Below are 12,633 nucleotides of genomic sequence, written 5' to 3'. Positions count from 1 at the left end.
TAAACGAGAATGTTGCAGCAGACATGTTTTGAGGTATCTGCTCCATCTTCCACTCATTTACTTCTTTGTGAACTTGGGCCCTGGCAGTCATGTTTGTACCACAAAGCCTGCCCTCATGACCACATTAAACTGGTCTAAAAAGAGATAACCGGCCTGAGCTAAACCAATTAGATTCTTTTTCTTTAGAATCTGGGATTGTGCTTCTGATCTATTTGCTTGAACTGGGATGATATCAACTTGGAAACTCAGGTTGCCACTGTTGGGTCGCAATATTTGGCCACCTCTGTGCCAAAACAAAGTGAGTCTCCCAAGAGAGAAAAGAATAGCACATGTTCAGAACAGCAGAGGAAAAAGAAACAGAAAGTCTGAGACAGAAAAGTCATGACTACCTGGTTCCTGTCAGCTTTCTAGTTTTGGTTCCAGACTCTCATAACAGCTGAATATAATTTTTACCCTTAGGTTCAGTAAGATACTGCAGTTTCCATCTAATAAATTATCTTTTTAACCTAATTTGAAATTTGAAATAAGTCTATGTTACTTGGAAGTAAAGGAGTCTTAAGACAATTCTAAAATCACAATTTTAGTTCAATTATCTCAACATCCTCAGCACTTACATCATATGTGCTATTAGTGTTAGGGAAAAAAAAAACAGTGTCAGCAATATTTTTAAGTCATTAAATTATCTTAAGAGAATAGAAAGAAAAGCTGTGTAAGTTTAAGTGAGAGGAAGGGAAAAGAAGAAAAAAAGAGCAGAGTCTTCACATAAATGTGCTTTTGAGAATTTTTAAGGGAAGAAGTATTAATAGAGCATGAGAAAGGTAGTTTTATAATATAAATTTTGCCGTCCCTCATCAATTTTACTAGAAATATGCCAAATTTATTACAATTATATTAGATCAGCATTAGGTATAAAAACAGTATTTTATTTTCTCTTATAAAATGAAAAAATCCATCCAGGATATGCAGCTGAGTTCATGTAGACTGATCACTGACATTAGCCTACCCTCAATTGCAAGGTCCCATCGAAATGCTGTGAAAATTGTTTTCTGTGTGAAGAATGAAACCATACAGCATTATAAAATGGGAAAATATGCCATCAACAGACCATGAAGTTCCATGAAGAAAAAAAAACAAGTGGAATCAGAGCAATGGGAAGATTAGAGGAAAGCATACACGCAGACACCTTGCATATAAACATGGTTCCCACCAGGAGTGGCCAGAGAAGCCTCAAGTTCAAATCTACAAATACAAAGAACAGGACTGCAGGTGAGGGGATGATCATTTGGGCATTTCATTAAAGTGCTTTCAGGACATCTGGAAATTAGGCTTCTCTTTTTCCCAACACCTAAAATGAAAAAAGGCACAGCTGGCAGCAGTGATATGCCCTCAAGTCACAACTCAAGCTCTGCTCTCTGTAGGAAAGGTCCATCTTCCTAAAAAAGGCTCCTAACTGAAGACGTTGGACTCAGAGAAAACAGAGCTTGACTTTACTCCAGACATCCGCTGCAGGCACAAGGGAGAACCAAAAAAGGAAAGGTATTAAGAAGGGTTAGAAGAGAAGTACACTGCATTAATTTCCTACTGTATAACAAATTTCCACAAACTTAGTGGTTTAAAACACATACGTACTACTCAGAGTTTCCATGAGTCAGGAGTCCAGGCTCAGTTTACCTGAATTCTCAGCTCAGGGTCTTGCAAGACTGCAATCAAAGTCTTGGCCAAGGTACCTTCTCGTCTAGAGCCTTGAATAGGGAAGAACTCACTTCCAAGTTCATTCGGGTTGTTAGAAAAATTCATTTTCTTGCAGCTATAGAACTCATGTGGTTTCCTTCTTCAAGGCCGGCAGGAGAACATCTCTGACTTCAGGAAGGCCCCAGTCCCTCTCTGCAGGCTTTTTATGTGATTAAGTCAGATCCACTCGGGAAAATCTGCCTTTTAGTTAATTCAGAATCAACTGGTTTAGGACCATAATTACATCTGCAAAATCTCTTTTCCGTTGTCATATAAGGTAACCAAATCAAGGGAGAGACCATCCCATATACTGGTGGCTGGTAACAAGTCACAGATTTCACCCATGCATACTAAAAAGTACGGAATCATACAAGGGGAGTCCCAGCCTACCTTCCTGCTGTCTACCCAAAAAGAAAGCCTACGTATATGATACAGACCTTGCATTCATAGTCACAGAGTAAACGCAAGCCAGCTACCTGTAATAACCCACAAGGTCCTTCATTAGAACAAAGATCACTAGACACCTGAGAAAACCAATGCCCTCCCCGCCAAAAAAAGTTTTTTCAGTAGGCAGCACATAGGATGGTCCTTAGTAATCCCTGGTCGTATTTATGTCCTTATGCCATCCCTTCTTCTTGAGTGTGAGCTGGACCTATGTAACTCACTTCTAATGAAGAATTATGGCAGAAGTGATGGAATGGCACTTCTAGGATTAGTCTACAGGAAGACTCTGGCTTCCATCTTGCTTGCCATCCCTAGCTACTGTCTTACTGGTTTGCTCTGGCAGAAGCCAGTACTATGTTGTGAGCTGCTCTGTGGCCAGGTTCACAGAGAAAGAAACTGACAGAGGCCTCAGGCCAACAGCTGACGAGGAACTGGAGTCTCAGTCTAACATGATAAGGAACTGAATCTGGGCAACAACTGCGTAAGTGAACTTGGAAGTGGATCCTGTCCCAGTTTAGCCTTCTGATAAGACTGCAGACCTAGCTGACATTTTGATTCTTGCCTTGTGAGAGACCTTTGAGCAGAGGCACCCAGCTCAATCATCCATGGATTCCTGACCCACAGAAACTGTAGGGAGATAATAAATAATTTACTGTTTCAAGCATTGTGAATCAAATGGTTAAACAGCAACAGATAATAAATATAGCCCCAAATGAACAAACAGAAAGACACTAGAGAAAACAAAGCTAATTCAGGCAACAGAGATTTATTATCTTCAGAGAGAGATGGAATTTTATCAGAGCCCTAAGGCAAAAAGGGACTTCCATGGAAAAGAATTAATTGGATAACAAGGAGAGCCCTTAAAAACAAAAAAAAAGATTATTAAAATTTTACAAGTCAATGAATGTGCTAATCAATAAACCAGGCATGCCCCAAAACTAAGCTGAGTGGTTTGAGAGATACAAAGAAAAATACAAAGAGATTAAAAATATGAATGAAAAATTGAGCAATATGGAGTATAAATCCAAGAGGTCTAATATCTATCTTATGAGAATTCCTGAAGGGAGAGAAACTTAGGTTGTGATGAGAAGGAAATAATCAAGAAATAGGAGAAATCTTCCCTGAACTGAACATGGCATAGTTCAAAGAGAAAAGATAATCCACATGCCAGACAGTGTAAATGAAAACATTTCACACCCTGACATATCCTGATGAAATATCAGAGCTCTAAGGGTAGAGAAAAATTACAAAAGCTTCCAAAGAAAAACCATAGTTATCTAAAGAAAATGAGAATCAAGCTGACACATACTTCTCAATAAATAACCTGGAATGCTAGATCACAATAGAAAGTTGAAGGAAAAATATTTTTAAATTCCTACCCCAGGTAACTGATCAACTGATCAAGTGCCAGTTCCAAGCGAAAGTAGTTTACTAACCTCCACATTTGCTATAGGAGAAAAATTATGAGGAGGTTTTCCAACCAACAAAACAAAAACAAAGACATAAGATAACATGGAATGCAAGAATACAAGCCAGATGAAGTCAAGGAAGCTAGAAAGAAATGAAAAGTTAACACAGGCAAGATTCTCCTTCAAGGAGCAAAACCTCGATTGCACATGATTACCTTTTTTTTTTTTCTCCATGGAACCAAACACCAACCTTGACACTTTAGTACATAATATTTGTATAACTGTGATGTAAATGCCTCTTATTGTTTTGTAACTTTCGGAATCAACAGAAGCTCAATTAAATTTAGAGCACAGACATAAATGTTTAAAATTTATCAATAAAAAATAAGTAATAATAATGGTAGAAGAGGGAACATGATTCTAAAGCACAAAGGGCTCTGTAGACCAATATAAAGTCTCAGGTTTTCACCCTGCGTAAGATGCTGAGCTGTGATCAGAGGTGTGGCAAGATCTGGATCCCAATGGCCACTGTAATGGGAAAAGACAAAACTGCGGGTTATAGTGAGGAAGACCATTGGAGGCTCCACAATAATCCAAGCAAAAGTGTTAAAGATTGGTCCAGCACCTGACATGGGGCCTGGCACGAAACAGTCATTCAAGTGAAACGTCACCATCAAATGAAAAAAAGTCATCTAATATGATTTATTTTGCATGGTTTATTTTTCTTCACATAGTTTTCATCTCTTATAATTTTAAAGTTTTTCAACTTATCTCATTGGGTGTCCTTAGATTACTACTCTTACCGAGCTATCCTCTTGACTCTATCTCACAAAGCTTCCTTTATGTCCTCCTCACTAGTAAATGAATGTCTACCCCAGGACTGTGCCAAATCAACTGAACATGCATGCATGGTTTCCCTTCAGTGTAAGAATTTTCAGAGCACTGGTGTTTCTATTCCACTGTATTCCCAATATATGTTTTATCTGATGAAATTTTCCATTTGCTAGATGATGTTCAAGTTTAAGATTTTTTTGCCTAATCTATTCATTATTTCTGTTCGGTTTGTTTTTCACTTAGTTTAATGGCCACTGCCGAGGGAAATAATAAAATTAAATCATATAAATCAACATGATGAAAACCAACTCATCTATTGAGCACCAACAGATGGCAAGTTTGAGGCATACACACACACATATATATATATACATATATATATATGTATATATATATACACACACACACATATAATATTTATAATCAAAACCAAATCACCACTATTCTTCTATTCCATACAGGAGAAATGGAAACATTCAAATAAAATCCTGAAGAGTCTAGAGAAAAGGCACAGTATAAAACCATAGACCTGAATTATTTTTTTAAAAGGGTAAAAATTATATTAGCTAAGCAAAGAATTATTACATGGGCCAGAATCTCATCCTAGTTACTTTGATTGAAGACATATTTACTAATGAGATATATATGAAACATATATGAAAGATATATGTATGATATATATATTCTATATAACATGCTAGATATACATATATGCGAATGAAATATACATAATAAGAACTATAGAAAAACTCAAACTGAAGTCATATGACAAGTACCTGAAGAAAAACTGCTACTAGCTCCAGGACCGTGCTCAATTTTATCGAGAAAAGTCTTGATAATCAGCATTCCTCATATCAGGGGTATGATAATATCAATGTTTTTCAGGTATCACATTCATGTGAGGTTCTAACAGTGTATCACCTCCATTAATCTCTTCTCTCTCTAAAGCCAAGTTGTGCTTTCCTAAGCTGTCACCTTTACAATGAATGGAAACTTGAGTATCTCTGTTAGGAGAGATTAAAAAGAGGAATAAAATGTAAAGACTAAAACTCCCTGTTCTAATGATAGCATATGAAGGAAGGATGAATCCACAAGTGGCAGCTGATTGGATGTGAGTAGTGAGGACAGAGGATACAGGATGACATCTGCTAGCTCCAGTGACCAGGTACATAGGAAACTATTCTCTCGGTAGGAAGAAGGGGACAAAGAGCCACTTGGAGAAAAATATGAATTTGGTTTTGGACTCACTTAGTATCGAGAAACTCTGAGCACATGATAAATGGATATGATAAATGGATAGTTTAAGATAGAAAAATGCGTATTTGCATATTTGTCAGCTTCTCCCCACACTGGAGGTAATACGTCTTGGTGGTTAAGTGCACAGACCTGACTTGGATTTGAATTCCAGCTCTGCCAGTTACTAGACTGATGGCTTTCACGGATTGTGTTACCACTGTAAGATCTCAGAGTCGATGAGGACAGCACCGCCTGCTTCCTGAGCTCTTGTGACTATTAAACACAGAGTACATGGTGCATGTAGCACAGTAATCAGTATAGCAAAAACATGGAGAAGGGGTGATTCTATCCATGCGGTGGAAGCCCTGGGAGTGGGTGCCAAGCGAGGAGAGAAGAGGCACAAGGACAGAACCCTGCAGAGCAGCGACATTAAAGAAAAGGACAGAACACAAGGGGCCATGAAAGAGGATGAGAAGAAATTATCAAAGTAGTAGGAGAATCGGAAATGATGTAGAAGCGAAAGGAAAGAGAATCTTAAGAGAAGATTTAGGTCTCTATATAATGATATTAAAAAAAAAAACGAATTAATGTAAAAGGAAATTTGAGAATAAGATGAATAGTAAAGAAAAAAAGCATGTAATTATATTATCTATTTATCCATATTCAAATGTATAGAAAAACTAAACACCAGATTGTTACCTATAAATACCTTTGAGGAAATAAAAGGCCTTGGATAGAGAGGGTGGGGTGGATATGAATAGAGACCATAACTTTTTACTCTATAAAGTATTGTTTGAATTTTCTCTTTTTATTTTTTTGAGAGAGATGTATTACTTGTACAATTCAAACATAAGCATTAAGTATAAACAGAAAGTTGAATTTATATAGGGAAAAAAACCTTGGAAGTCATTGACCCAGGTGACAACACTCCCAGTGGAGTAGGGACAGAAACCCATCACAAAAGGCTGAAAAGAGAAGGAGCTATGAACAGAGGGAGAACAACCAAACCATTTCTCCAGGAGAGGACAACAGCTAGAGGAGGGTTCAGAGCCAAAGGAGGATTTTTAATTCTCTTAAAGATTTTTATAAAATATAGCCAATGTACAATACCATATTAGTTTCAAGTGTATGCCATAGTTATTTAACATTTATATACCTAAAGAAGGGATCACCATATGTCCAGAAAAATATGGAACGCTTCGCAGATTTGCATGTCATTCTTGCGCAAGGACCATGCTGATCTTCTCCGTATTGTTTCAATTTTAGTACATGTGCTGCCAAAGCAAGCACTTAATTTTTTGTTTTAAGGTAGAAGAGATTGAAGGAGAATCAAAGAATATAGGGAAAAAAGCCAAGGTTGGGGAAGGAGGGTAAGCAGACTGGAACTATAAGAGAGAAATGGAACAATTACGAGAGCAAGAAAAAATCAGTAAGAAGAGGCTCAGGTTAGAGATTTACTTTGAACCAGAGGTGGTTCTCTTGAGGGTGGCAAAGAGTCCACGAGGGTGGCCCCCCAACTCCCGCCCTGGCAGACGAGCTGGTGTGGAGGTGAGGATGGAGCACCTGCTCTGTGAATGTGTATACAAGGTCGTACTGCAGCGTAAGCTGGACACTTCAAGAGGTAGACAAGTATTTGAAGCAGAAAGATTGAGGAATAAGGAAGATAACTGATAGGTAAAAGTAATAACAAAGGGCTGGAAATAAGAAAATTTAAGCCAAAACTTTTCCCTATAGAAAACAAATTCTACTATCCAATCAAATGAAATCTTTTATAGTCCACAAACATAGCACCCCTTTTCTTTCGTGTTGCACTGTGCAAGCTCTAAGGCCAGAAAATGTGGAATTCTCTTTCATGGTGGCAAATCTGAAGGCAAAGGCCTGGCAGAAGTTCTTAGTAAAATAATGTAATATCTCAAATGAACAAAATCCAAACTTTCAACTTGATAGTAGTGATACTCTTACTGTTAAAAGAGGAATACAAAATATGGCTTCAGGATTGCTTTAGGCTATAATGTCACTACCCGTTTCTGATTTTATAGTCCTGCGGTTTTGCTGTGATATATGAGGCATTTTCAGCTTTTCTATGTAATAGCTCTTTTCTGATTTGTAAGGTATTTCTCCACGTACTTTCCATGAAGTGCTGATTTGATGGAGATTATACGATATACACAGTGGCCTTTAGTGTTGGACAAATTTTATACTGTACACTTGGCTCTAAATCAAGCTTATATTCAAGTAAAAAGAATGAGTGGTACAATTACCATGGGTGTGTGTGTGTGTTTGAGAGAGAGAGAGACAGAGAGACCAAGAGACAGAAAGACAGAGAGACGGAGAGAAAACAAGAGGCTGCCTCCGGCACTCGTAATCAAAAACACTATAGATAAAAACAAATCCAAGAGGCTGGATTAGAGCTTTCTCTAGTGGACAAGAGGACAAGGTTTAATTGAAAGACTTAACTGGAGGATTGAGTCTCCCTGCTCATCAAGCTCCAGACAGGCGGCGTGAAGGAAAAGGCCATGTTGAGCCCTTGCCAAACTAGATCTGACATGAGCATTATGGAATGGAAGCATAGGTCCAATTCCTTTTTCCCTTGAGAATGCCCTGCCCATAAAGGCAAGGCTAAAATCCACCTGCCACAGGTACACACTGAGGGTAGGAAAGAGAGTCAAGGCGGGGTTTGAACAGAGTGTCCATTGAAGAAATGAGAAAGATAGTGGGGCAGTCTTAAAAACTGAAAGTATAATCCATACCTTTGCAGGGAAAAAGAATGTGATGCATATTCCATGGTACACGGTACCAGGTACAATAGTCTCTATGTCTCCAAGCCCTCCCCTGACCTCAACCTTGGTAGAAACCCAAAGCATCTCTCCCCTTAGGACACACCTTACTTCTCCAGTGACCCCCAAGAGTCATTTTCTCACACCTTATATACCAAGGGGCAGGGAGATCCATCAATATCGCATGGCTCCTACTACTGCTTCCAAGTGACCACACCCTCCAGTTCCCTCCAGAAGCCCTCCCTGGCCAGCACTCATCATCACTGCCCCACAGACCTGCTGCCATTCATCATGTCAGCATTTCTCCTCTCAGCAAGAAATGATGATGGAGAGAAGGTTGACAACATTCAAGCTAGGGACCTGAGAGGTGTGTGAGATGCTTCCCTGGTCTATACTACCCACTTCCAGGTGGTCACAAAATCCTTTAAGTCTACCCCTACATCTCTAGAACACCTTCCACCTCTCTTCCCAACTTCCCAGGTCCTCCAGGTCTCAGGCTTAGGTCAGAATGGGAAGAGCCTTGGAAGAGGTACACCTGGATCCAATTCCAGACCATGATTACCTTCTAACTGCCAAGACTTCATTCCTTGGTCAGTGTTCCAGTAGATGAAACATGGAAACAAAGTGCAATAGATATTGTCTTTTCAACCAATGAGCCCTAAGGACCTACAATCATCTGGGTTAGTGTTTTTGATTGTCTTAATGTCTACAACTAAATTAACCATGGTGAATAGGTATGGCCAAGAGATCAAAGACAAAATATCAGGTTACCGGGAATGTCCAAAGTTCCAAATTCAACTAGCATACCATTTCTGGAATAAGCATAGACTTCATTGCTATTAAAATGCTCTGGCTTCACCTCATTCAGACAAAAACAAGATTGAGTCTTGCTAGCAGCTTCCCATGAACTGGTGCCAGTAATATGTGATGAAATGATCTTTAAATGTGTCAGTGTTCTCGAAAAGTAATATTGGCCAACTTCAAGCAAAACTGTAAAACAAGCTTCCTGGACCAGGTCAAAGCATCAAATGAGAATTTCATTTCCAAAAAAGATTTTTCCCTGGACTAGGTCCAAGGGCGAGTGCAACTCTACATCTCAGAAAATGATTCAAAGATCCTCCAAAGGCAAACTCGACCACGTAGATTCAGCAATAAAGTACAAAAGCCAGCAGCAAGAATGCGATTTTCATGGAACATGAAGACAGTACATTCAGGCTGGTACCAAGAAGCCATCCCAGGAAAATAGCAGTGACCAACAGGGGAATTCTGAGCAGTCCCTGTTTCTATGTAGTATCTGCAGGAGGTTTGTAGCTCAGAAGAGAATTCATCTCAGGCTAAAATCGTCATTAGCTAATCAAAAGCTCAAAGTTTGAAAAAGAGGGATCAATAAAATCATAAATATTGAACATTTTCTATTAAAAAAGCGGCAATATCAAATTAACGCCATCAATCTGTCCTCTAAAGGTGAAATGTTTAGTCAACCAACCAGTTGTTTTAATTAGCACAATGCCAAGCAAATATGGCTCACAAATTCTTTCCCTGAATCAGCTTCATTAACTTTCTGGCTCTGCTCATGTATAAATGAAGTCGAAATGAATTTCACAGATCCAAGTTTACACCAAAAATTCAACATAATGAAACTTAAAGGAAAAGTTACTGTCTTCCCTGATTTAAAAAACAAAAATTTAAAAAGCATCTCAATGTAAAAAAAAAAAAAGTCAAATACAAGAACTCAGGTATAAAGCAGTCAGATTAAAAGGAAGTATCAAAGAACCTAGTCCTGGGCCTCAAGTCAAAGGAAAAACAAATCTAATGGACCAAAAAGTCATGACATCAGGAACAAAGATCAATTATTAACCAAATCTCAAATCCAAAAGAGAAGAGAATTTTTATCATTCCATCCCCTAAACCACTAAAGTAGTTCCTAAAGTTTGTGTTTCCTGACAAGATCACACCTGCCTTGGTTTTGCTCATATGTCAATCAATACCAAATAGTTACTGACTTACTTCCACATATATGACAAAATTTTCAGGATATAGAAAAAATCTGTTACTTGAAATCTAACCATTTTTAAATTAACTCGTACTTTGTATTTGACTCACCACAATATCTGCATGGCAACTACAAAGGCATTTAGGCTACTGATGGTATCTGGCTTTTCTGGAATGAAAAAGATAGCAAATAAACGTTTTTAATTATTTACTTCACTTTAATTCCCAGGCGAAAAGGAATAGAAGTAGTGACAAAGACTGTGTCTAGAAATGACCCAAGGGCTCTATCTTGCCAACTTGATCCTTCATTCACCTTTGAAGGCCTGACCTTTCTACAGTAAGTTATTCTATATTAGTCTTAAGTCTGGAGCAAAACCCTAAGACAGAGCCACTGAGAGCAAAGGTGACTCAACAGTGTGCCTGGATCTCGATGTCGGCAAGCTGCCCCAGGGCCCACCTGGAGAGCAGCATTTGGTCACCAATCCTAGGAATCCCTGAGAAATATTTTGGAGGAAAAGAAATAAAAGGAACTAAAATATTTTGAAAATAACATCTTCTACTCTCAACACTGACCTCACATAAATCCACTTTCATCTCTGAATGGAGAAAGAGGAAAAGAAATGAAGAGGGAAGAACTGAAGAGAAAAAGAGACAATAACAAAGAGAGGTGTAATACAGAACATTGATTAAAGGTTCTGAAGTCAGATTGACTTGGGTTTGAATCCCAGCTCTGCAGCTTAACAAATCCGTGTTTAATTTTGCCAGTCTGCTTAATGATCATGAACCTTTGTTTTCTCATCTGTAAAAAAAAGGGTTAATAATTCCCTCCTGGGGAGTTGTAAGGAATGAAAAACACCAAGTATGTGAAGCACTTAGTGTGCTGCCTGGCACAGAGGAGGTGGTGAATAAAAAGTAACTGAAGAAAAAGAGGGGATGGGGAGACTTTCAGAGAAAAAATCTCAAGGGTTCAAAGAACTGTCTAAACTCACTCAGAACATCCTCATTCTCTTATAATCCAACTGAAAATATTTCCCGATCACCTACTATATAAGTAGGCTGTGCTTCATTCAGAAATGAAGACGTCCTCATCTTCCTCCTCGTTCTCAAGGTGCAGCTCAAGAAACAGAAATCACGCACATGAAATATGTATAAAACAAAACAAAACTAAATTGTACTAATAAGTTGTTGAATACTGGAGAAGAGGGCCAATGAGAACTGACTTGTGGGGGATAGTTCCGGGAAAGGGTGGTAGAGACATGAATGGATATTTAGAAGGAAAAGCATGTCAGATGAAGGAAAAAAAAACATGTCCCAGTTCGAGTTTTGCCACTGAATCCCCGGGGAGATAAGCTCGGAGTTACGGAAGGGGCAGGCAAAAAGTATGGGAGCCATTTGGGACTTTGGAATCAAATATGAAAAATAAGGGAGAGAGGTCTGCCTGCATCTCTCTTGGATTTCCTGATGCCTTTTGAGGCCAAGTACATTCCTTTTCAGTTCTTGGTATTTCTTAGGAGGAAGCAAAATCACAGTTTTCTATTTCCTTAGATAGAGGCTGGCATCACCTTTCTTGATAACCAGGCTGCACAGGGCAAGGTTTACAAACGCGAGCTCAGCTGAGTCCGTATCTCAGCTCTCCCACTTCCTAGCTCTGTGACTTCAGGTAAGCAAACTACCCTTCCAGGCTTCAGTTTCCTTATGTTAAAAGGGGGTAATTATGATACCCCTCTTGGAGACTGTTGAAAGGATAAGTGAATCAACACATTTAACAAATTCCTTAATTGAGAAGCACATAGAACAGTGCCTGGCACATAAGAACAAATCCACAAAAGTGACCTAATATCCTTGTTATTGTTATATCTATTACCTTTCATCTTGACTGCAAAACAGCCATAGAAAGCTCAAAGGAACATCTCACACACGAGTGAGGAGGAGGTATCCATCTTGTAATCACGAGTTCTTCCAAAACTACCGCCAACAGTGAAACCCCCAATGCAAGACTCCCACAATTCAGTGTCACACAGGATTTGAGCTCATACCTGGCTTGATGAATGGCCTCCATCCACTCTTTACCATCCTGTTCCTCCTCACAGCGAAGCTCCAGTGGTTTCTGACCTTCGTGGCCAAAAAGAACGGTAAAGTAATACTGGAGAGAAAAACAAACAAGGTCGAGTTTTATTTTTCAAGAACGACATCATAACAACATGGTATTT

The 12,633-nt window shown here is 38.8% G+C and overlaps 1 protein-coding gene and 1 non-coding gene across 2 annotated transcripts in view; both read right to left on the bottom strand.

Moving 5' to 3' along the window:
* Nucleotides 1–12,633, bottom strand: part of RASGRF2 (Ras protein specific guanine nucleotide releasing factor 2) — a 209,875-nt gene that overhangs the window by 123,553 nt on the left and 73,689 nt on the right. The window contains exon 2 of the mRNA XM_006913188.1: nucleotides 12,460–12,566. Coding sequence (XP_006913250.1) covers nucleotides 12,460–12,566 — 107 coding nt within the window. The remainder of the gene's footprint in view (nucleotides 1–12,459; nucleotides 12,567–12,633) is intronic.
* Nucleotides 6,838–6,944, bottom strand: LOC112480653. The gene has a single exon (XR_003046740.1). It is a non-coding gene; the product is annotated as a U6 spliceosomal RNA (small nuclear RNA).

Source organism: Pteropus alecto, unplaced genomic scaffold, assembly GCF_000325575.1.
Source record: "Pteropus alecto unplaced genomic scaffold, ASM32557v1 scaffold20, whole genome shotgun sequence".
Taxonomy (NCBI): Eukaryota; Metazoa; Chordata; class Mammalia; order Chiroptera; family Pteropodidae; genus Pteropus; species Pteropus alecto.
The sequence above is the reverse complement of the archived record's forward strand: the minus strand, read 5'-3'. Positions and strand labels throughout refer to the sequence as shown.